The sequence below is a fragment of the Rhinolophus ferrumequinum genome, chromosome 10 (genome assembly GCF_004115265.2).
Source record: "Rhinolophus ferrumequinum isolate MPI-CBG mRhiFer1 chromosome 10, mRhiFer1_v1.p, whole genome shotgun sequence".
Classification (NCBI taxonomy): domain Eukaryota; kingdom Metazoa; phylum Chordata; class Mammalia; order Chiroptera; family Rhinolophidae; genus Rhinolophus; species Rhinolophus ferrumequinum.
The window spans coordinates 50,769,559-50,794,103 of NC_046293.1; the positions used below are offsets into that span (position 1 = coordinate 50,769,559).

General features: G+C 51.3%; 1 protein-coding gene across 1 annotated transcript; it reads left to right on the plus strand.

The window, feature by feature from the left end:
* The first annotated feature begins 13,440 nt into the window (after positions 1–13,440).
* Positions 13,441–18,615, plus strand: AQP2 (aquaporin 2). Its single transcript, XM_033117950.1, has 4 exons — positions 13,441–13,860; positions 16,901–17,065; positions 17,443–17,523; positions 18,394–18,615. Exons 1-4 carry the CDS (start codon positions 13,501–13,503, stop codon positions 18,601–18,603), a joined length of 816 nt encoding a protein of 271 aa, XP_032973841.1. The 5' UTR covers positions 13,441–13,500; the 3' UTR covers positions 18,604–18,615.
* The last annotated feature ends 5,930 nt before the right edge of the window (positions 18,616–24,545 follow it).

Sequence of the window (24,545 nt, forward strand, 5' to 3'; positions counted from 1 at the left end):
TCCAGTCAGGACACAGCCTGCTCGTGGGTAGTGCTTGCAAAAGCACGCCGGAGAACGGCCAGACCTGTCGTGGAGGGGAGATGTGCTGCAGCAGGAGCTGCTTCCCTGAAACTGAGCTGTGCCGAGGGTGTGGCCGAGGTGGCTATGGGGTGAGACCTGGTGAGGAGCGAAACGTGGTGAACACCTGAGGTGGTAGTGAGTAGTGCTTCAGATCATGCAGGTGGGGGTGGCAGTGGTGGTCATGAGAGGGCAGCACCGTGTGGAGGTCAAGTGCAGCGGTTTCAGAGTCTAGTAGACCTTGGTTTTAGCCCCAGGGATTGTCGTTATGCCCTTCTAGGTGGCCCAGAACTCAGCCTTCAACAGTGGTTTCTGGGGGCTGGAGGATAGGGAGGGTCAGCATTCCCCAGGGAGCTTTCTCAGAGTATATGTGCCACCCTTCCCCGTCCTCATCCCTGCATAACTCAGACAATATGGCCTCCAGGGAGGTGGGTGGTTGCATTATGAAAAGCCCTCAAGGTAATTCTGAGTGATCCCGGACACTTCGTCTTTCTTCCCCAGAACAACTGCCCAGAAAGGTCACAAGACACTGTTCCTCTGAACAAATTAGACCACTGGAAACTCAGCCCAGCTCAATTAAACCAACTAGCCCATTCATTGACCTCATTTTGAATGAGTTTCCACAGTGGGTCAGGCTCTGGGCCAGGCGTTGGAGACCCAAGACCCAGCTCTTGCACCATCATAGCAAAGAAGGAAGGCCAGAGCCGAGGAACGATAATGCTGTGACAGCTCTGTCATAAGGAAAGTCCAGAGTACTCTAGGAACGCCCAGGAAGGGCAGTTTTGGGTCATCAGGGAAGGCTTCCTGGGGGAAGAACAGGCCTGGGACAGGAGCCAGCCACAAGGGTGAAGACCTTTGAGGAAGAAGCCACCTGTGCACAGCCTGGAGGCGAGGGCGAGAGAGAGAGAGAGAGAGAGAGAGAGAGAGAGAGAGAGAGAGAGAGAGAGAGAACAAGACAGTTCAGGGAAGTACAAGTAATCCCAAGTGTGCTGAGAGAGGAGGCTGGAGAGACCAGGGGGTCAAAGTCCATCTGATGAGCAGTGGGGAGGCAGGGGAAGGTTCTGGGGAACAGGTGGTCCTAGAGAGAGAGGTCCGTGGGGTAAGGGAGAGAGCATCAGTGGCTGCTCCAGGAATTGCAGCAAGAGATGCTGCACGCCTAAATGAAGCTTCACAGGGCTGGATTCCTCAGAAACACAACCCCAGTATGGCTGGTCCCTCCTGAGAGGCCGGCCAGCCCCACCCCACAGGGGCCTGCAGGGGGCATAGTCTGGGAAAACTTGTGTCCAGCTTTCACCATCCAAGCTGTGAGTCCCTGCAGCCATCCAGCTTTTCCCCATTCTTTGTCCTCTGCTTCCTCTTCCCTCTCTCCCTTCTCAGTCTTTCCAGCGTCCTCCGACAGCCTTCCTATTTCCTCAGCATCCTCTGAAACCTCCTCTCCACCTCTTCGCTGCCCTGGAAGCCCAGCTCTCCTCCTGAGTGGTGATGGTTCACATCTGTTCTGTTCATTAACCTTCTCAAGTGCAAAGGCCCCCCCACCCCGCCCGCCCCCGCCATCTCCATTTCAGTCTCCCTTCCATAGCCACACCCTGGGGCTTGTCTTTCCTAAAATACCCGCTCTTCTCAAAGCTTACATGAAACATTCTACTCGTGGGACTCATCTCTCTCGGCTTCTGATTCTGACTCCCTCATTCCCGTTTGCCTGTCCCAGACTCTTACTCACCGAGACCTCCAGCTCCTCCCACACCTCTACCTTCTCCCCACACCCCAACACCCTCTGGCCTTCATGCCCTTCCCTGCCTGCCACCCCCTGCCCAGTTGCCCATTGCACCCATCCAGCACCCCTGGGCCAATGGAGCCGGTTTCCACCCTGGGCTGCTGTGCCCCGTAGAGAGCAACAAGCCACATCACAGATCCTGGCCTCTTCCCTTCGCAGGCCCTTTCTACCGCTCCTGCCGGCCCTCTCTCTGTTCTTCACTGCAGCTCTTTCAAACCCTCTTGAGTGCCCTCGGGCCCCCACCTCTCCCAGGCTGTCTGAGTATCTCACATTCCTCCTCATTCACAAAGAAGGCAGGAGCCCTACGCTGGTAATTCCCTCAAGTTCCAGCCACATGGCGACATCATCCATACCCCACTTTTCTTCCTTCTGAAACATGGCCTGCCCTCCTCTTGGCTGGGGCCGCCTGGGGTCTGGACCCCCGCTCCTCCCCCCTCCTTGGACATGGAACAGCATCTCTTCTCCCCACTCCTGCCCCTCTCTCCAACTTATTCTTCCCCAGTTCCTCCCAGAATCATTAAAACCCCGTCTGGCCTCCCCTTCTGCCTCACCTCCCATTCACTCCCTGGTTTCTGCAAATCCCCAGAACCTGGTCTTACGCATCCCAGAAGCACTTCAACATCATCTCCTCATTTCTCCCCCAACCTGCTCTTCCTCCAGGGCTCCCCACCTCAGTAAAGTGCAGCAGGGCCCAATGACACACCAGAGTCCTTCTGTGCTCCCCCCTCCCTCCATCCCACCACCCACCAAGTGTCCTGAAGGCTTCTCTGTAATACCCCGAGAATCTATCATTAGGTTTGTTATGTGCCAGGCACGTACCCTGCAAGTTCTTGGCAAGTTATTCTCTTGGGTGTTCATTCAACAAGCATTCCTTGGAAAGCCCGTCCTGTGCAGCCGCGACTCGACTCACGTTCACAATTTCAACTCAGACTGTTGCCCCACCTGGCACGTGACTTCTCTCATCCCAATACCAATAATTGACCTGAAATTCACCCTTCTTGTCCAACTCTGTCCCGCCACCTAAGCTGCCTGGGAGTTTGGCTGCTCCTCCTCTTGGCCATCTCTGGCTTCTGTTGCCTTCATCCTGACCTGTTGGTGGCAATTACAATGAAAAGTCGTGGTAGCTATGAAGCCTTGATGAAGTGACAGGGAAACCATCGGAGGGGTTGGTGGGGGGAGTGACTCTATTAGAATTCCTGTAGGGACATTTATTAATTTATATACTCAATAAATATTTACTGAATGCTACAATGTGTCAGGCACTGAGGATACTCCAGGGACCACAAAATACACAGGTTCCCCTTTCTCTCCCGAGCTCACAGTTCAATGGGGGAGACATTTGTCATACAAATATAAACATGGTTATGACCAAGACAAGTGCTCCACTGCAGTGGTACATGGTGCTTGAGTATGTAATAGGGGGGCTTGGTCCTCACTGAGCAGCCAAATGATCCACTCCCTGATGGTTCAGCTGGGATCCAAAGGATGAAGATGTGTTAAGAGAAGAGACGAGCATCCCAGCTAGAAGGACCAGCATGTGCAAAGGCCCTGGGGGCAGCAGAGGCAATATACAGGACAAGAAGTCAAGTGCAGGTAAGGACAGCATAGCACACACTTTTTTTAAATTGTAAAATAACATAAAATTCACTAATTCAACCACCTCAAAGCAGGTAACTCAGTGGTGTTTAGTAAACTCACAATGTTGTGCAACCACTACCACTATATGGTTCCAGAACATTTCGTCATCCCAAAAGGAAACTCTGTACCCATTAAGTAGTTACTCCCCATTCCTCTCTTTCCCCAGCCCCTGGCAACCACTCATCTACTTTCTGCCTCTATGGATTTGCCTATTTCGGACATTTCATATAAATGGCATCACACAATTTGTCACCTTTTGTGACTGGCTTCTTTCACTCAGCATGTTTTCAAGGTTCATCCATGTTGTAGCATGTATGGGTACTTCATTCTTTTTATGTTTGAATCATATTCCATTGTATGGACATAGCGCGTTTTGTTTATCCAGTCATCTGTTGATGGACACTTGGGTTGTCTCCACCTTTTGTCTATTGTGAGTAGTGCTGCTATGAATATGTGTGTACAAGTTTTTGTTTGAACACCTGATTTCAATCCTTTTCGATATATACCTAGGAGTGGAATTGCAGGGTTATGCGGTAACCCTGTGTTTACCTTTTTGAGGAACAGCACACATTTTTCATTGCACTCATTTGACATAAATAACTTAAATTCAAGCTGTGGTGTGATAAGACAGGGGTAAAGCTGACATCTGAGAGTAAATATTATTTTCTAAAATTTAAAATTTATTTTCATCTCTTTTCACTCATGTTGTTTACAGCGGAGGAGAACCGGCTGAGAAGGGTCCTCTAATAAACTGCCTCACAGACTGAATAAACCTCCCCATACTGTCAGCCCCACCCTGCCAGGGATCCCTGATATATCTAAAAACCTGGAACAGTGTTTGGCACACAGCTGGTACTCAATAACTATTTGTTGCATGAATAAATAAATACAATGAACTGTTTCAAGTGCCCTAAAATCCCAAGGAAACAACAGCTAGAACCAGAGAGAATGGGCCACCATTGTAGCCAGAAGTTGGGTGTTTAGATAAGACAAGGATTTCCCAGACCTAGGGCCCTCAGCCCTTGGAGAAGCCTTCACTCATATTTTTGAACACTCGCCATGTGCATGTCCTTTTCCTCGTGTGTTTGTTCACCCTGAAGCTTGAAGAGCCTGAGTGGCTTTGGATTCCATAGCCAGGCAGCATGAGGGGTGGCATGGGAGTCTACCCCTAGCCTGCGGGATGTCCAGGCCTTGTTCCCTTGGTAGGCACAGCAGTCCCTCCATCCCAAGGCCTGGATGTGCAGTCAGCCCAAGGGATTCCCTGGCGCCCTCAGAAGCTCGCTTCTCCCTTCCCCCAGCAGAGGCTGGAGGAAGGAGGAGGAGAGGATGGCAGCAGAGCGTGCAAATTGGAAGCTGATATTGAATTGCAGCAAAATGAGCAGAGGATCAGGTGCCCCACCTGGACCCACCCCGGAGAATACCAAGGCCTCGGCCGGCTCTCGGCTCTCGTGAGAAGCTGGCAGGCCCAGCCCCACGCTGAATTGTTATTGGATGAGCAGGAGTCATAAGGCCATGGCTGGGCCCACAGGGAGGAAGACACTATTGGTTTGGTTGAGGCCTCCCCTTCCTGGGCATCTCACATTCACAGAACTCCTCCTGGGTTCTGCGAACAGAGCTGGGGGGATCAGGGGGAATCACAGTCAGGCTGAGACACTGTCCCAGGACCTGCCTTCAGGGAGAATGGCGGGGAGAGGGTGGGGGATAGGAACACACCCAAACACCCAGGAATCTGAGTAAGTCAGAGAAGGCTTCCTGGAGGAAGGTGAAGGGTGTGGTGCTGGGCTGGGATCCAGGAAGATCTGAGTTTGAATTATGGCTTTGTTACTTCTTAGCAACTTGGGCAAACAGTTCATTCTACAAACATTTTTTTTGAGCATCTACTCCAGGTCAATCACATGTTAAGTGTTGGGACTACAAAGGTGAATTCAATACAGTTCCTGTCCTCAGAGCTTAAACAAATCACCCAGGACAGCATGATCCACGTTGTCATGGAGGTGAAGTGGGGTGCTATGGGGTGGGGGGCAGAGGAGGTGGTGGTCAGCTTAACGTCCTTGAGCCCCCCTGTCATGCAAGGCGACCTGCGGGGTCTCTGGTCCCACTCCCTGCATAAGAACGCAGGACATGGTGAGGCCAAAAAGGAACACCCACGGAGCCGTAGATAGGGGAGTCATACCACTATATTCTCGCTGGCGGCTGGGTTAGACACAGGAAGCAGGAGCCACACGATCCGCAACCTGCCGTCCACTTTTCTGCCAACCGACCCCACTTGCTAACTGCAATCCACCGTGCTAAGAGTAATCCGCCATCTGCTTCTCTGCCAACCAACCCACCCCCTAGCGTAGCCACGGCAGTTATATCAGCGGCTAATGGCTAACCGGTAACAGCTGATGGACAACTAGTCACAGCTGATGGCCATCTACTACCCGAGCCAGCACGTTTCCATGTGAGGCCGAGAGCCTGGAAACTGCTCTCTGGGACTCTGTCCTCACACTCCCTAACCCTATTCCATAAAGAGGGGGTGTTTTGTACCCACTTCCCCGCAGAGCTGAGAGGGTTGGTAGAGAGAAGTGTGAGCCTAGCTCAGTGCCTCATACAATGGATGGGCAAGGAGCAGCGTGAGGCCGATGTGGCAGAAGCCTGGGGGGGACAGGAGGTGTGGCACTAGGGTGGGGGGAGGTAAGCATGGTGGCACGCGGGGAGGAGAGGAACCCCCACGCAGAGTCTGAAAAGAGTTCTGCAGGTCAGCCAGTCGCTGGAGCCCATGGATGCTGGAGGCAGGTTCTGGGGAGTCAGGGCAGCTCAGCTGCAGCTGTTCTGAGTGGGGAGTCAAACAGGTTTGGGTGACCTTTGAGAGCAAGGTGCTAGGGCCCTGCCCACAACGCTTCCAGCTCATTACCACCCCTTCTCTGGTAATGATCCCAGTTTGGCCTAGCTCTGGCTTTCACAGCTCCTCTTTCTCCCTGTAGGACAGAGATACCAGCTTTTCTGGGCCAGCTGGCAAATACTTACCTCTGCCCTCTAGTCCTTCTTCCAAGGTGGGTGGAAGCCCAGGGAGCCATGGGGCCACCAAGGCACCCTCAGCTCTTTGGGGCCTCCAGCCTGGCCATCCTCCTCCAGATGTGATGGACAGCTGAGTCAAGGGACGAGCAATGTACCATCCAGTAGCCTCCTGCCAGCTGGCCCTGCTAGCACCCACAATGGCTCTCAGCTGCCCTCCTGTGAGGAGGCTTTATTAACATGCTGCCTGGTCTTCTCCCTCCTGCAGAGTTGTATGGGACCTCATTAGTCAGCTTGTCCAACCCTCCCTTTGTGCACAAAGTCCTGCCACAGCTTCCCCAGTGTTTGCACAGATTTTTTGGACTCCTCCAAGCAACTGGGAACTCATTACTTCACAAGGCAGGGTTATGAGAAAGGTCTCCCTGCCCCCAGCCCCTTACTCACAACTAATCCTTTTCAAATGAAGACAGACTTGTTCCTGACCCCTCCTCACCCCACCAGGGCATAAATGCACACTCCCTCTCTCCGCCCAAGCTCAGAAATCAACTTCTCTCCTGAATCAGGTCCCTGAGGAATGCAATGTGGCTGCAACCTAGAAGATGGAGGGCAGGACCCGGGTAGGTTGTGCGGACAAAATCTGGTGGTTTTGCTCACTTATTCACTTGACAAACACTTACTGAGCACCTATAATGTGACAGGCCCTATGCTAGGCATGGGGGTGCAATGGTGAGCAAACCCAGACACTGTTCCTGCCCTCTGGGAGTTCGCAGTCCAGAGGAGGAGCAAGACACTGAAGAGAAGATTACCAGCCTCTGAGTGACACAAAAGGGCAAGCACACCACTGGTGACGGTCCTGGGAGCATGTGATACTAAGGCCACAGGAAGCCCTCCCCAATGAGAAAGCGATTTTTAAGCTAGGGTTGAAAGCGGTGTTTTTCAAACTGAATGGCAACGCATTAGTGGGTCATGAAATCAATTTAGTAGTTGTGACCTGAATTTCTTTTTTAGTGAAACAGAGTAGAGGAATTTAAAACATCACATTTAGGAAATACTGCTTTGTGAAATGTGAGTTTTAGTTATATCTCTATCCTTCTATGCAGATAATATTTATGGATTAGGATATTAAATGTGCTTCTTCCTGCAAGTCTCCATCAAAAAGGTTTGAAAGTCACTGGCATAGAGTCTGAGGAAGAGTTAGCCATGAGAAAATGGTGGCGACACATGTTCTAGGCTGAGGGAACAACATGTATCAGGGCCCAAGGATAAAGCCGTTGGAAGGAAGACACGCCAATGCACGGCCAGCCTTGTTCCTTGGGCAGTGGGGAACTGCCCTCTGGGAGCTTAAGTGAGTTCCCAACTTCTTCATCCCTAGAGTCCACCCCATAGGAGGAGGGAGACTGCAGGAAGCTGTCTTTGTGTTTTTCTAGAGCCTGGACCTTCAAACTTCTCTGCCTCCCCCTGGGCCTCGGCTGTCAGGACTGCCTGGCTTTTGAGCTTTGGTCTAGAGGACGAAGTCAGCCAGTCACTGAGGGGAAAGCCTGACTTTCTGCATCAGGCAGACCTGTATTCACAACTTGTCTCTGCTACTTACCAGCCTGTGGTACTGGGAAACTTTTATAACCTCTCTGCCTCAGTTTCATCCTGTGTAAAATGGGGCTAAGAAGACTTAGCCCCAAAAGTCCTTGTGAAGGTTTAGTTTGAAACCCAGATGTCCCCAGGGTTTAGTCCTCTGGGTTCCCCGTTGCTTTCACGTAGACTAGGGTTGCCAGATTTAGCAAATAAAATACAGGACACCCAGTTCAATTTCAATTTCAAATAATGAATACTTTTTTTCAGTATAAGTATGTCCCATATATTGCTTGGAATTACTTATGCTAAAAAATGTATTATTTATCTGACATTCAAATTTACCTGGGCATCCTGTATTTTATCTGGTAACCCTACATAGAAAACCATGGCTCGAACTCTGTCCCAGGACTGCATGGACCAACACCTTACAATGCTCCTTAGGCTCCCTGCGGGGCCTGGGCCCCAGCCTGACACCTCTCCCACCAGCTGCTGCCTGCGTCTGCTCTCTTCACTTTGTCCCACTCCACCCAACTGTGGATGTGCCCTGTCCCTTCTCCCTCATTCTCCAACATTCCAGCCTCATAAGGCTGTGGTGTGTGACCCAATTTTACTGACTTTATAGGGAGAGTGGAGGGCATTTACAGCTCAGCTCAGAGCAGGAAACGCACCTCACGTCAGCTGTCGGGCAGCAGAGGCCCTGAATTCCATCACTCTGCTCCCAAGGGGGCATCCTCACTGGCCCTGCTCCCCATAGATACCCTCCTCCTATCTCTGCTTTTCCAGGGGTTCAGCCCCCTCCTTCAAGCCACCAGCCAACATCACCCAAATCCCTGTTTCTTTATTATTCAACCCTTTAGCATTCTTTCTCACTTCTTTCCCATCTTGATTATTTCAGGGGGTGAGGTAGGGATTCACTTTCATGATAAAAAAACGTCCTCTTGAAGCCAGACTTCTGAGGTCCTAATTCTGCCGCCCCACTTACTAGCTGTGTGACCTCTGGAAAGTTACTTAACCTCTCTCAGCCTCGTGTTCCTCATCTCAAAAACATGGGATGATAATAGTTAGCTCCTAGGATTGCTGCGAAGATAAGGAGAGTTAATACATGTAGGAATGTCTAGAGCAGTGCATGGCAGAGTGAGCACTAAATACATGTTTAATATTATAACTGCTATATTTCATCACTTCGAAGGTGTACCTTTTTTTTTCTCATTTCAAAGTCTCTTATAATCGTGGTGTCTTTTTTTTTTTTTTTTAGTGATGGGAGGCAGAAACTGATAAATAAAATACCTGCCCCCCTTTATTTTGCTGGTGGATGGTTCTGAGATGCACATTGGTATGTGTCCAGGGAGGTTTTGGGAGACCCAGTAACTGGTAGCCTACAGTGGTGGCCAACTCAATAACACATACTTGTGTTGGTCTTTTATTCTATTTCCCTGTCCATTTATTTATTTATTTATGTATTTATTTATTTTTATTAGTTTAGTTTGGGGGTTATAATCAACCATGCTGTAAAGATTTTATAGCGTGTCAGATGAGCACATGTCTTATTAGGGAGACCACTTCATGGACGGTGTAGATGCCTGACCACTACAGTGTACAGCTGAAGCTGAAGCTGAATTGTGGTGTCTTACAGCAGCTGGGAGTGGTTGTCACTACCTGTGCATACTTCAACGTCGTCAGGTGAGTCCCATGCCTTCTCATTCCTACATCTGTTCAGTTGAATTGCTATTTAAATTTCTTCAAAAAGGTTACACTGTGGTTTAGCAGTTAAACACAGGGTTATTGTGTATACACAAAGGTGGGGAAACAGAGAAGCACAGCAAGAATTTGATATTAGTGAAGCAAATAGTTACCACTGAAGAACAATTCCATATTTTCTTGCAAAATAACACCCAAATGTTTTATGAAACCTAAGAAAGGAAGAGCCCCACAAGTAGATGAAACTGTGGTATGTTTCATTACTGAGAAAAGGGCAACATGATTGCCAGTCACATGTGAAACAAGAAAACACATGCAATAAAGTTTATAGAATGAGTGTCTGAGGCTTGGAAAGAAATTCTGGAAACAACAATGGATAATCTTGCAACAAATGGTGCCTCACTACACTCCTGATGGCACAGAGAGTTATACTGTGTAGAAACACACTGGGGACTCTGAATCAAAAAGGGATTTAGGAAAGTTGACGTGACTGTGAAGGAATTTTAGTACTGTAGTTGACTCTTGAACAATGCGGGGTTAGGATTGCCAACCTCCTGCACAGGTGAAAATTCACTTATAACTTTTGACTCCCTCAAAACTTAACTAATAATAGCCTACTATTGGCCTGAAGCCTTACCAATAACAGAAATAGTCAATTAACACATATTCTGCATGTTGCATGCATTATATACTGTATTCTTTCAATAAAGTAACCTAGAGAAAAGAAAATGTTAAGAAAATCATACAGCATTAGGAACAGAGACAGTGGAAATGTAATGGCTGTGTGCAATGTCAGAGGGGTAGTGGATGGGGGTAGGGGAGTTGTCACTGTGTGAGGGATATAAATGATAAATGTCTAACTATTACATTGTTTTGTGCACCTGAAACTAATAAAAAAAAACGGAAAAGAAATAAAGAAAATCATAAGGAAGAGAAAATGCATTTAAAGTATTTATTGAAAAAAAAAATCCCCGTGTAAGTGGACCTGTGCAGTTTAAACCTGTGTTGTTCTAGGGTCAACTGTACTTTAGTCAATTTGTTTTGCCTATAATTTCCTTTTTTACGCATTCATAAGAGTGATTTTGACTTAAAAACTGATATCTAAATAAATCTAAAAGACTTCTTCTAATAAGTACAAAATAAAAATTGGTAAGAAAGCACTTTCAGGTCATTTTCCTTTACTTGCTTTTTAAAATTATTTTTAATTGTAATAAAGTACATATAACCTAAAATTTATTATCCTAACCATGTTTAAGCACACAGTTCAATGGTATTAAGTACATTCACATTGTTGTGCCACCATCACGACCCTCCACCTCCAAGAAAGCATTTTTGTCATACTCTAATTAGTAGTGAATCATACAATGAATGGCCACTTGGACTTCACAAAGACACTGGAGACAAAACGCAGCCCTCCCCAGGGGAGCTCCACTGCACCCCAGGAAGCAGGGTTCGAACCCCGTGGCTTTGACAGGATCACCTTCTTCCTCCCTGGCTCAAAGGCAGAGGGGCCCTCCCTGCCTCCTAGACTTGGGCCCAGACCAGAAAGTGGGCAGGTCGCAATCTCTCCCTCCCTCTGAATGTCTTCCGAGAGCATTTGGAATGCCTAAGGTTAGGGACATATGGCTCAGGACAGAGAACCAGGGTGCCAGGTAAAAGCTGTGCCTGAAAATGAGGGGAGCTGGCAGGTCCAGGAAGCAGCTTTGCCTGAAGTCATCGGAAATCTACAGGGTGCTGGACTCAGCGTGGGCAGTTAGGCCTGGGGAAAGTGGGGTCCATACCCTCCCCAGACCTCGGTCTATCTGGATTCATCTCAGCCTCTTGTGGGAGGCAGGGATGAAAGGAAGTTATCTTCATTCAGCAGACAGATGAGCACCTACCTGAGTGTCGAGCATGGGAAATACACCAGAAAACAAATCCCACAAGAATCCCTGCTATTTTGGAACTTCTGTTCTGTTTGGGTCATTTTCTTCTCTCTTCCTTCCCTTTCTACTTCTCTTCCTCTTCCTCCTCACTAGCAGGACTCACAAGTCCTAATATATATGTGGATGATGCATTCTCAATTGCAAAATACTTTCCCACTCATTGTCTTACTCCATCCTCGAAACCCTGTTGGGTAGGCATGATGACTCCCATTGTCCAGACAGGACACTGGGGCTCGGGTGTGACGTGGCAGTGCAGGGTGTTGGGGAAAGCTCCAGATCAGCTTCCAGTCCCAGCTCAGCCGCTAACTTTTGGGATCGCCTTGGATGAGTCACTTCCCTCCCTGGGCCTCAATGTCCCCCCAAGATGCAACACAGGGGCTCCACGCTGCAGTCTCCAATCACACCCAGATTTCCATTCCTGGAACTGTGACTTGCCCGGGGACCTGCTGGCCAGGAGACAGCAGGGTCCAGAAGCCAGCTCTGCTGACCACGCTAAGCCTGACCCTACCTTTTCATCCCCAGGAGAAGGAGCAGGGCTGGAGGGATTGAGGAAGAGTGGGGCATAGAGCAGAGGGATTCTCAGCCCTGACTGCCTCCTAGACCCCAAGCCAGAGCAGCAGCGACGGCAGGAGGCGGCGTTGCCCAACGCTGGGATGATGGGCCCCGTGGCTGGAGTCGTTATCGAGCATTACAGCCTCCCCAATCCTGCACAGCTCACTGCCCCTCAGAAATGTCCTCCCTCAGAGTCCTGCTTGGCTCTGAGCTCCAGGGGGTGCCTAGAGCCTGTCACAGCTTCTGGAACCCTAACATGTGAGTTTGGGAACACCTGTTCTCCCCCTCAGAATATAAAGAATACTATTAATCATAGTGGATATTGATGGCTTACTGTGGGCCAGGCACTGCTCTGAGCACCTTATATACATTATTTCATTTAATCCAAACCCAAATCCAATAAGGTAGGTTTATTATCCCCTTCTTATAGAAACAGCCAAGAAAGGGTTCACAAAGATAGACGAGGGTGATGCCGGAATGAAAGCCCACAAGCTTCCTCAGTCAATCCTGGGTTGACTCCATCACCCAGGGCCAGGGTCCCAATGCCACGGAAACCATCCCCCTGCCTCCAGGCTATGGGGGAGCTGCTATTTGGCTGGGGTCCAGGGAGGAGGTGAAGCTTAATAATGATGTATAGGTGATTCACTGCTAGAAAGCAAGGACAGAAGAGACACAAAGCTTTTATGCTTTGGAAGGTTCATGTCACAAGCCAACCAGTTGTTTTCCATCCCCTTCAAGAAGGATTAATCAGAGGTCAGACAACAGGAAGAACTTCCCAGTCACTAGAAGGGGTAGCATGGACTTCCTCTTTCATGGTCAGTTTTGGGTAAAGTGTTGCCCCTGCCTTAGCCAACAGTTTGAGTCAGAGAGAAGGGGTTCAGCATAATCCCCTACAGAATCCCTATTCACAGAGAAGATGGGGGCAGGGGGAGGCCCTGGGGCAGGAGCCCTGGGGTAACCAAGGGAACAAACACGGAAAAACAGGGGACGTCAGTCCTTATCTGGAGCTCATTAATGGGGAACATTAGTCAGCTGTGAAGGCCAAGATGGGGTGATAGCATGCGGGAGCAGGGGTTGGGGAGCAGGGGCAGGGGGCAGCCATAGAGGAAAGGAGGATTGGCCCAAACTCCACCTCCGCCCCACGTGTCCAAATCCAGGATGGAAGGACTCTATAAATGCTCATGGCCCAGCCTCCCCAGAGACCTTGAGAGAGAGGGAGGGAGGGAGGGAGAGATCCGCAAGCCTCCTGCCCTTGAGATCGCTGGGCCAGCCCACAGAGGTCTCCACAGCATGTGGGAACTCCGGTCCATAGCCTTCTCCAGGGCCGTGTTTGCAGAGTTCCTGGCCACACTCCTCTTCGTCTTCTTTGGCCTGGGCTCGGCCCTCAACTGGCCACACACCTTGCCCTCCGTTCTGTCAATCGCCATGGCCTTTGGCTTAGCTATTGGCACCCTGGTGCAGGCCCTGGGCCACATCAGCGGGGCCCACATCAACCCTGCTGTGACTGTGGCCTGCCTGGTGGGCTGCCACGTCTCCTTTCTCCGGGCTGCCTTCTACGTGGCTGCTCAGCTGCTGGGGGCTGTGGCAGGGGCTGCCCTGCTTCATGAGATCACACCGCCAGCCATCCGAGGGAACCTGGCTATCAATGCCGTAAGTAGCCGGAACTTTGTCTCTTCCACAAGGGGCAGGTCCTGGGGAGTCCCTTGTAGAGGATGAGATGGAGGGAACAGATCTGGGTGAGGGTTTGGCTAGGGAGAAAGAGACGGGGAGAGAGGGAGGGTGGGAGGCAGGTAGGTAGAGATGCTGGAGGCAGGAACACCGCTGCCACAGGACAATCAGGATAGAAGGCACAACAGTGCAGAGCAGAAGCAGGACACACACAGGTCTGCTGGTACCTTTTGCCCTGCGCCTCCTGGAGGAAGAGCAGCAGCAAGGTTTCCGTCGGACTTGATGCCTGCATTACAGTAAGGACTGGGCTAGAACTCGGCACAGGACAGGATCCCAAAGCAGACATACTTTCTGAGCTGGGAGGAACCTCAGACTGCGAGTCCCGAGGGTCTTCTAGAGGGAAGAAGGACCCAACATTTTTTCAGCATCTACTGTGTGCAGGCTTCAGGGCAGAGGCTCCTCACGGGCCTCCTACTGACACCTTGCAACAGCCCTGCAAGGTTGGCATGGATGTATCTTTTAGTAAGGATACAGAAACTGAGGCTCAGAGAGGGAAAGTGCCAGAGCCAGGCTTCAAACCCACGCTTGACTGCAAAACCCACGATCTTTCTACCTGACCAATGTCCCTTCCCTGAGCCATAATGTAAACCTTGTTTTGCAAACAAGGAAACTGAGGCTCAGAGAAGGGAAGAACAGGCTAAAAGTTCTACAGTTTGTCAATACCTGAGACAGCACCAGAATCCAGGGGAAAGCTGAAGGGGCAAGGTCTCTCCAGCTGCTGGAGCCCGTGAGCTAATTGCTGATTTCATGAACAGTGGCTAATGGGGCAGATGACGCAGCCTCTCCCCCTCCACCCCCTTCGGGGTCTGTGCAAAGCCTGGGCATCTGAGGGCATGGATGGGAAGGGATGACCTGTGCCTCTCAGCATAGCTCTCACTCCACCCACATACCAAACCCAGACAATAAATGCCTCTTTTGGGCCCCCATCTCCTGCATTTCTTGGCCCGCTCTGTCCCTGGGTCACTGGATTAAGAGCTCTGATGTCTCTGAAGAATCCCGCACAGTCTCTGCAGCCACCCCCTCCTTTGCAGGGTCCCCTTCCTCATTTGTGGGGCAGAGGCATCCCAATTGGGGAACTTCTCTCTTCTTCAAATTGGAAAGTGTGATGAGGTGGGGACTCAGGGCTCAGAAACAATTAGAGTGACCATGGCCGGGGACAGACGGAGGAGGGTGACCATCTCCACTGAGAACGACATTAGTTCTGTTGGCAGCAAGGAGAGGTGAAGTTAGACTGAAAGAGAAACTTACTGAGAGCATGGTCAAGAACGTTTTAGAATGTGTGGCTGGGGAATCTTCTCTAATAGCAGGGCAATGGGATTGCTAAGGGGACGTGGGGACACTCAGTCCTGCTCCTCCAGCATTTCACAGTTCACTGGGACCCTCAGAATAGAGGGGTCGGGAAAATTTCTCTCAAGTTACTGCTCAGCATTTACTATCTTGAGGAGCTGGGGAGAACCCTGCCTGGCTGGAAGCGGGCAGCAGTGGGGCTGAGTTACCCTGAGGCTAGAGGAAGCCAGATGTCTTTGAGGTTGTCCCAGGTGTCTTCTGAGTTCCCTAGAAAGGCCAATCTGGCCTCCAGCACCCCATTGATGTACAGCTGCTCTGTGCTAGGCCAGATATCATCTCACTCTTGGTATAATACTGCAATGTGAATTCTGTGATCCCCCTACCCTGAGTGGTAAATTGAGGTTAAATATTTAACTGATTCAAAGCACAGAACCAGTAAGTGCCAGCACCTTAGGCTGAAATGGATCCAGGGCTGTCTGACACCAAACCCATGTCTGCACTGTCTCCTTAGAGCAGCCATTTACCAGTGGGAATGCGCTGAGGTTCTGCCCTTGTCATTTCTAGTCCACACACAGTCCTCCAGAACTGGTTTGTTATCCCCGTTTTACAGAAGGACAAACTAAAGCTGAAGTAAATAGGGTCCCATGATAAGTCAGAGGCCTCCAAAGTGTCTGCCTTCAAAGCTCTTTTCACGGTCCCCCTCTAGAGGCTCTGACATTGGATCACAGGGGATTGAGGTTAGATCCTGGAGAGACCCAAGGGTGACAGCCCAATGTCTGGGACCCAGGAGTGGAGGTGCAGGGCCTGCAGAAGGAGCGTGGGAGGTGAGAGCTGTCAGAGCTCCACCCGGTGCAGTGCCCAGCCCCAGAAGGCAGGGTGTAAGGCACAGGATGACAAAACCCAGAGAGAAATCCAGTGCTGGGTGTGGTCCAGTTATGAAATTGTCTCTTTGCTTGGCCCCAAGTTCTCTGGTTACCCAAGGCAGGGTCTGCGAGGGCCATGGGCACCCCACCTGGGTGTGGAGGCATCTCAGTGTAGGGCTCCAGCACCCCGCCCCAACCTCCATGGGATGTGCAGGGAGCAAATCACGGCAAAATTGAGGCCTGAAATGCAGTGGGAAATAGGCAAAGGTTAGAGGAAAGAGTCACATGCTAGACTCGTGGGGGAAGGGGTTCACCAGACCATCCTCAGACCCAAGCTAGACTCTGTCCCTGGGGGCCCTTTGACCACAAGAAGAAAGACAACAGGCCTCTTGCTACACCTCATGGTCTAGGGAGAGAGGCCTTTCTGTTATGTGGCCTAAAGCTTCCTACCTACTGTTCCTACCAAAACTTCTTTCCTTCTTGTTCTTTAGGAAACAGAAATTCTGGACTCAGCATCCTTTTCCTCTCATATTGTAGACACACAACCCCTGTCCCGAAATCTAATGGGCTGTGGAGTCAGTTTTCCTACCTCTGGCTGGGAGACCATGGGCAGTCTTGGGCTCTGTCCCTCTGCCTTTGGGCCATGGCCCAGGAAGAAGCCATCATTAATTTCGGCTAAGATGGCTGGTGAGCCCCGGTGTTCTGGCTCCCAGCCTGGAAGCCGCTCTGTAGCCGTGGCAGGTGGGCAGGAAGACGGAGCCAGTGTGGGGAGAATACTCACTGTTTTCCCACCTACCCTCCTCTGTCTTCAGCTCAACAACAACGCAACAGCTGGCCAGGCCGTCACTGTGGAGCTTTTCCTGACCTTGCAGCTGGTGCTCTGCATCTTTGCCTCCACCGATGAGCGCCGTGGAGACAACCTGGGCACCCCCGCCCTCTCCATTGGCTTCTCTGTGGCCCTGGGCCACCTCCTTGGGGTAGGTCATTGCCACTGGTTCCAGCCTCTCTGGAGGGGCAGACACACAGACTTTACCCCAAAGAAACAGACACACAGACCACTTTAGAGACAGATACACAGAACCCCCGGAAGTGATAGACACAAAGACCCCCCAGAGGGACAGATACAGAACTCCCAAGAGGGACAGACACACCCCAGAGGGTTTGACTGTCAGATACCCCAGAGACACATTACTCCTGCCTCAAATGAATATAGAGCCTTGTAAATATAACATGAACTTAATTGTCCGTGGAATGGACATCCTTTAGGTTGAGGTCAAGCACTGGAGAGGGGTGCAAGGACTCCCTGCCCAGTACTCACCTCCCTTCTCTCTCTGACCCCCACCTTCCATTGTAGATCCACTTCACTGGCTGTTCCATGAATCCTGCCCGCTCCCTGGCTCCAGCCGTTGTCACCGGCAAATTTGATGATCACTGGGTAATGGCTGACACCTCCCTGCTTTCCCATCACCAGAAACCAGTCTCAGCAAGGGCTGGCATAGAGTGGGGTGGGGGCTCAGCAAACCCTCCACACTCTTCCTCCTGGGGCCCTGGGGAGCCTTGGGTTCCACCCAACAGGTCTGATGCTGAAAACTCAGTTTCCACATCTGTAGGTGAGGATAATCTCAATTCTGGTCTCTCTGGCTTTTTGGAAGGATTAAGTGAGGTTACTGATGTAAAACACTTAGTGCCTTAGAACTCGATAAACAGTAATACTTATACCAGTTAACACTTACACTTATCTAGTGTTTAGTATATGCCGGGCCTTATTCTAAGTGCTTTGCAAATACAGAGGGTGCTAAAAAAAAAAAAAAATGTATACAGTTTAAGAAAGGAAAAAACTGTATTAAAATTGTAATAGTCAATATATACTAATAACAAAAGATGAATACAAGTCACGTGTATACATTTTTTGGGCACCCCCGGTATTAATTCATTTAGCTTTCACAACAACCTAGGAGGTAAGCATTATAATGAAAGGAAACTGAGGCACAGAGAGGGTAAGTATAACTAAGTCTACCCAGGCAGTCCGCTTGGGAATTCGCACCCTTAACCCCCAACTAACAAGTCTTCCCTAACAGATCCGTGTTGTCATTATTAATTACATGATACTAATTTTATAACCTTGATCGCGTGGGAGGCCTCTTTCCCAACATAGGCGGGAGAAGAGCAGGTCCCCGGGCCCAGCCGCGCGCGGGGAGTAGCGGCACCAACGGCGCCGTCCTCCCGCCGGGTCCCCGGCCCCCCGCCCCCAGCCCCCGCCGTCCCGGCCCCGCGCGCCCTGCGAGCCGCCTTTCTGCTCCCCCAGGTCTTCTGGATCGGACCCCTGGTCGGCGCCATCTTGGGCTCCCTCCTCTACAACTACGTCCTGTTCCCGCCCGCCAAGAGCCTGTCGGAGCGCCTGGCCGTGCTCAAGGGGCTAGAGCCGGACACCGACTGGGAGGAGCGCGAGGTGCGGCGGCGGCAGTCGGTGGAGCTGCACTCGCCGCAGAGCCTCCCGCGGGGCAGCAAGGCCTGAGCGCCCCGGGCGCGGCCCCGACGGCCCGGCCCCAGGGGCAGCTCCCAGGTCCCACCCGCCACTCCCGCCGGCCCTGGCCTGGGGCAGAAGGGCCCGCCCGCCTCTCCTCTCCCCGGGGTCCGAAGTTGGCCCCCAGTGCAGAGTAGCTGCTTCCGGGAGGGCACAGCCCTACCAGGGCTGCGGGGCTAGCGGTGAGCATGGCTCCTGTCCAGAGGCTGCTGGCGGGCGAATCGTCGACCCTTTGGCCCCTTGCAGCAGTCTGGGGACTTGGGGACCAAGCTGGGGAAGGAGGGCAGGGGAGCAGTCAGAGGAAGGTTCTGGAGAGCCTGCTCCGACTCCCCACTCTGGGTGGGGTGGGAGGGTCAAAGTACACAGACCCTGCCTTATGGGTTCTGGAAATGGGGTTTTGCCAGTGTGCAAGTGTGTTCATCCCTGAGTGCCTCTCTGTCCCCAGATGCAGGATTGTGCGTGCTCCTAAAGCTCCTAAAGCGGAGCAGGTGTGCTGTGGTGGGTGGTGCAAGTGTGCACTGGCTGGTGACCTCCCGCTGCCATCGTTGACCGTCTCCTCCCCCACTGCAATAAATCCACTTCCTCTGCAGTGGATGAGTCCTTGCCAGAGGTCATGTCCAGGCTGTCTAAAAGCCTGCTCCCCAGGAGAAGGGAATGGAGGGTCTGGAGGCCACCTTCAGAGGGCTGAGGGAGGGCCTTGATTTCCCTTACCCTGCCCCTCCTGGAACATTTCCTCAAGCTGCAGCACTGGGCCCCAAGACTTGTCAGGACCTATTGCTGGAGGCAGAGAGGTATGAACCAGAGAATGGCTCCCCCAGAAGTGGCCTCTGGAAAAAAGGAAGGTTGGGTGACCAAGGACCTCCTTTCTGCCCTGAGGGAGAATATCTCCAAAAGAGGAAGCAAGCATGTGTGAGTGCATACCCGACGTGTGCCTTGGAACCCCCATCTGGGGGTGGGGGCGCTCCAGACCTAGAGATTAGCCTCCCACTGTGACAGGGAAAACAAAAGCCCTTTTGGGGCCCCTGGCTTTGTCTTGGTGGTGGTGGTTGGGGGGGGGATTTGCAATTAGACACTTCTTGAAAGGAGACACTCAGTTTTGAAAGTGAGCCCTCTCACCCCACACACACCTATGGCTGGCTGGGCAAGGCACTCAGGCACGCATCCACAAGCCCCAGGCAACACCCTTCCATCACCCATCCCATCGCAGGCCCTCCTCCCCAGGTAGCAGCTCTTCCTCCCCAGGAATCTCTCCTTCTCTCCCCTCCCTCCCTCCCTCTCTCCTCCTTAGTCCCAGAGCTGCCTCCCTTCCGGCACCCATCAACAAGACAATTATTGTGGCAAAAGCAGCCTAGCACTCCAAGGACCAGAGAAGGGAAATGACTTGTCCAGGCAGAGGTCTGTGTGTAGAGCCTGGGTTTCTAAATTTCCAGGCCAGTGAATTAGTTCTCAAAGGGTTCTCAAAGGAGATTAACGGATTAAGGGAGGTGATGCATGTAAAGGTGCTGTGTGAACTGTAATTCCTCATATCGTTATCATGCGTTATTGAAATGAGTCCATTATTTCTGCCTCCTGGGGTGAGAACTCAGAAGGGGCCTGACCCTTGGCCTCTTTTACCTTCTTTAGTTGGTGGTCAAAGCAAAGGAGAGCCCTGGGAACCCTAAGGTGCAGGCAGAGGAGATGGGCTTGGGGTTGGTCCCACCCTGGTCCAGCCTCTTCACCTCTCTGGACCTGAGTGCACCCTGGCTGTTCTCTCCTTCCTCCCACTGCCCAGACCATCCATTCTCTCCTTCCTCTCCAGCCTACTGCACAGCTAACCTAAGAATCACACCTTGAGCCCCCTTCTCCATGCTCTCTGTTGCCTCTATGTTTTCAAGACTTTTATCTGTGTCTGTCCCACACTGCACCAAACACTCACTGCACACTGGCGTCTCCAGCTTCTTCTTGCCCTCCACTCCCTTCAGAGATGGACTGAGTATAAGGAACATCTCTGTAATTACGCCCACCTTTGCATCTATGTCTTTGTTGTCTTCCTTGGCCAAAGCGCCCTTTGGGATCAGAAAAAGGTTGCCCTGGGCCATAGGTGCTATGGAGATGATTCTCTCCAAACCCCAGAGAGCTGGTGCCGGCTACCTGGCCTCACTACTGGGGTAGGGGTCAAGTCAGAGACCAAAGTGACTCCAGGGCTGTACTCCTAGTAGCTGAGTGTCCTTGCTCCGGAAGTTCAAAGACAGCAAGGCCCTGAGCTGTGAGCCAAACCCAGATGTGTCTCCGGCACCTCATCCCCACCCCACTTCACCCCAGCAGATCCCTCTAAAGTTGCCAAGAATTTCTCTCTATGTCTGTTTCACTTCCTGGATTTCATCTCCCCAAAACTAAATATGAGATCCCCACCGGTTCCAGCTCAGATTGGGTCACTAAGGTCAGAGGTCAAAGCAGGATTCAGAGTGATGGAGGTGGAGGGGAACTGATACTTATTAAGCACCTCTTGTGTCCCAGCCTCTGGGCTGCGCACTTTACATGCATTCGCTCATTTAATCCTAAAACTTCAGTCAGGTTAGGGAAGGACAATGGCCCCCAGCTATGCAGGGTTTTATTATTTCTAAAGCGTTCCTTTATCCCAACCTTGTGAGATAGGCAGAGCAAATACAGTCCTGTGCCATGTAATGACATTTGGGTCAATGGCTGACCGCAGAGATGACAGTGGTTCCATAAGATTATGATGGAGCCAAAAATTCCTTCTAATGACATCGTAGTCGTAACATAGTAACATCATGGCACAACACATGACACGTTTGTGGTAATGCTGGTGTAAAACCTACTGCCCACGGCATAAAAGTATAGTGCATCCAATGACAGTAGTGGGCTATACCAACTGTGTTTGTGAAGGTGCAATCTATGATGTTCACGCAATGACGGAATCACCGAACGATGCATTTCTTAGAACGCATCCCCCTCGTTACGTGGCACATGACTACTGTTCTTCCCCTTTTTTTGGATTAATGAACTGAAACTCAGAGACTGGTCTTAAGTCACACAGCTCTATGTAGTGGAACCAAGACTAGAATTCAGGCCTTTTTATTCAAAACCCCTTAATCTTTCCACTCAGAAGTCAGAGGAGACCATCCTGGTCTGAGGCGAGTCCTAGGCCCCTCTTGGAAGCCGCTGGCCGACACCAGAGCCCACAGCTGAGCCAGTCCAGCCCACTGACTTGTGGACACAGGGCCTGGGGGAGGGCTGTGGTAGGACAGGGAGAAAATGACAAAGAATGAAGGGCTGGTTTCTGCCCTTGAACAGCACCCAGTCTGGAGGAGGACGGAGATCAGACACACCACAAACTACAGAAGCCGGGCAATATAGAGGCAGGTGGATAGGCCTCCGGGTCGCCTAGCTGGGGACAGAGAAAGCTCTGAGCTGAGGGGAGGAGGTCGCTGACCACCGGGTCCCAGCAGCATCCACTCCCACGTTCCCACTTTGTGCCAAAGGACTTGCACCTGCAAATGTTGCTTTGATGTTGTTTTGTATCGTTAAGCTATGATTCTGTATATATGCAATGCCTCCCAGCTAGACTGCTCCCACTGGGGCCAGGGCTCCTTCCAGTTCGTCTGTCTTCCTTCAGCTGTCTTGTCTACTACAGGGCCCTGCATATAGTAAGTTCAATAAATGCTCATTTGCCAATAAGTACGGTTTCTGCCACAACTGAGAAATGGTCAACACGGTCCAGGATGCCAGACACAGACTGGAATCTCTGGCGTGTCCTGAGCTCCTCAGAGCTGCTGTTAGGAACGGTGCAGAGGAGATTTCAATGCTCAACTAACTGGTAGCAAATTCCCACTGCCAACCTGGCCAGATGGGCAACCCAGGCTTTGTCACCCAGGTGGCATCGTGGAAAGGGCACCAAGACATGGGCAGGCTGTGTAGCCTGCAGACAGAGCAAAGAACAGCCCCTTTTGGTACCCTCGTGCCGCTGCAGCACCATGTTGGGAAGTCAAGGTAGGGACCTCCAGGGTCTTGGACAACACCTAACACTCAACATGCCCAAAACTGACCACCTGCTCTTCTCCCCAAAACTGCTCTTCCCACAGTCCTTTCATCGCAACTGATAGCAACTCCATCTTTCCAGCTGCTCAGCCCAAAAAGCTCGGCATCCTTGAATCCTCACGCTCACACACCACATGAGCTCTATCAGGGAATCCTGTCAGTTCCACCTTCACAAAGGATTCAGAATCCAATCACCCTCGCCTTCAGTAACTCCCCCGCCCCCCGGTCTAGACCACCATCATCTCTCCCTGGATAGCTGACTACTGGGCTCCTGCTTCCATTCTTGCCCCTCTGATCTCTTTTCAACACAGCAGCAGAGGGGTTGCATTAAAAACATTGTCAGACCACGCCAGTCCTTGGCTCAGGGACTTTCTCAAGTAAAGCCTGCAGTCCTTTCGGTGACGCACACGTCTGCCCACCTCCACCACCTCTGTCTTCATCTCCTTATGCTCTCCTTTGCTCCCTCTGCTCCAGCAACACTGGCAGCTCCCTCTGCCTAGAATGTTCTTCCCCCAGATATATGCGTGGTTCTCTCCTCTTTCAAGGCGTTGTTCAAATGTCACCTTCTCAATAAGACCTACACTGCTACCCCATTTAAAATTTCAAAGAACCTCCACTCCTACCCCAGTACATATCCTATTTTTCTACAGCACTTACCAGATTCTAGGGTACTATATAATTTACATATGTCCATTGTTTATTGTCTGTTTCTTTTCACTAGAATATTAATTTCACAAAACAGACGTGTGCCAGCTCATGGCTATATACCCAATGTGCCTAGAACAGTGCACATAGTAAGTGCTCAATAAATCTGAGCAATCTTGACAGATAGTGTCTCCTTCTTCAGCCACACCAGGCCCATTCCCTGTGACCCTGCGGTTCCCATCTCAGGTCACTGTGTGACCCGTGATCCTGGCTGGGTGAGGCAATAACCTCTGAGTCTGGGTTTCCTCACAGGTAGCTCAGAATTAAATCACATAGTCAAGGCCAAAGACCTTGGTAAGTTGTAAAAGATTGGGCTCAGATCCTCAAGTAGGAGCTTCCCCTGGCGGCCCAGCCTCCTGTGAACACTGCCAAATCATTCCCACTCCAAGACAACGGAGTTTGAGACCTATAGATTCCAAAGACAGTACCTGGAGAGAGAAGATGAGAAAGAAAGTGAAAGCGTGCACACTGGAGGCAAGCAAGTTCAACAGCCAAGGGTCCTGGCCCCCAACGGCCTGTGGAGTCGTCAGGCTCATTGCTCCAGTCTGGGCCAAGTCCATGACAAGCCCTGAGACCCAAGTCCAGAAGCAAATCCTGTATATAGCTGCCATGCTCCGACCTCCTACCTTAAGAGGAGAGCTGTGGGGGAGGAGCTGTACCAGCAGGAAACATTGCACGGAGGAGGAACAATAGCAGCGTTTCTTTGGTCCCTGTTTTCTTTGGCTTCTTAGCTGCCACAGGGCCCAAAGTCCACTCCTCCAGGTCTTTGGCCTTCCTCCTGAGCCCCTGCCTGATAGACTGACAGAGGAGCACCTGTTCTCACCCTCTGCTGCACTGCCCACCTCAGCTCCACACAGAGCCCTCCGGCAGCTCTGTAAATTACATTTACAACAAGAGGAAACTTTAGTGAGGCTTACTCTGAGCTAGGCACTGTGCTAAGTGCTTCCCAAGGACACACAGGGCACTGCTGGTGGGAGGGTCTTTAGTGCAGCTCCTCTCTGTGATCCTGGGGGGAGGTTCCCTGCCCCTCCTCCAAGCCCTGGAGGGCCCTCCAACTTCATTCCCCACATGCCTCACCTAGAGATGGGAAGAGGGAGGGGTGGGAGGAATGGTGGAGAGCAGCTGGGATTTCAGGGAGAAAATGGCAAGGACATGGGGGAGGGGGGTGCAAAATGGAAGAAAGTGTCACC

What these genes read in the sequence shown, in the direction of transcription:
- AQP2 (XM_033117950.1), top strand. Translation starts at nt 13,501, where the DNA reads ATGTGGGAACTCCGGTCCATAGCCTTCTCCAGGGCCGTGTTTGCAGAG. An exon ending in GGAACCTGGCTATCAATGCC is followed by an intron (nt 13,861 to 16,900) that starts GTAAGTAGCCGG and finishes CTCTGTCTTCAG; the next exon opens with CTCAACAACAACGCAACAGC. An exon ending in GCAAATTTGATGATCACTGG is followed by an intron (nt 17,524 to 18,393) that starts GTAATGGCTGAC and finishes CTGCTCCCCCAG; the next exon opens with GTCTTCTGGATCGGACCCCT.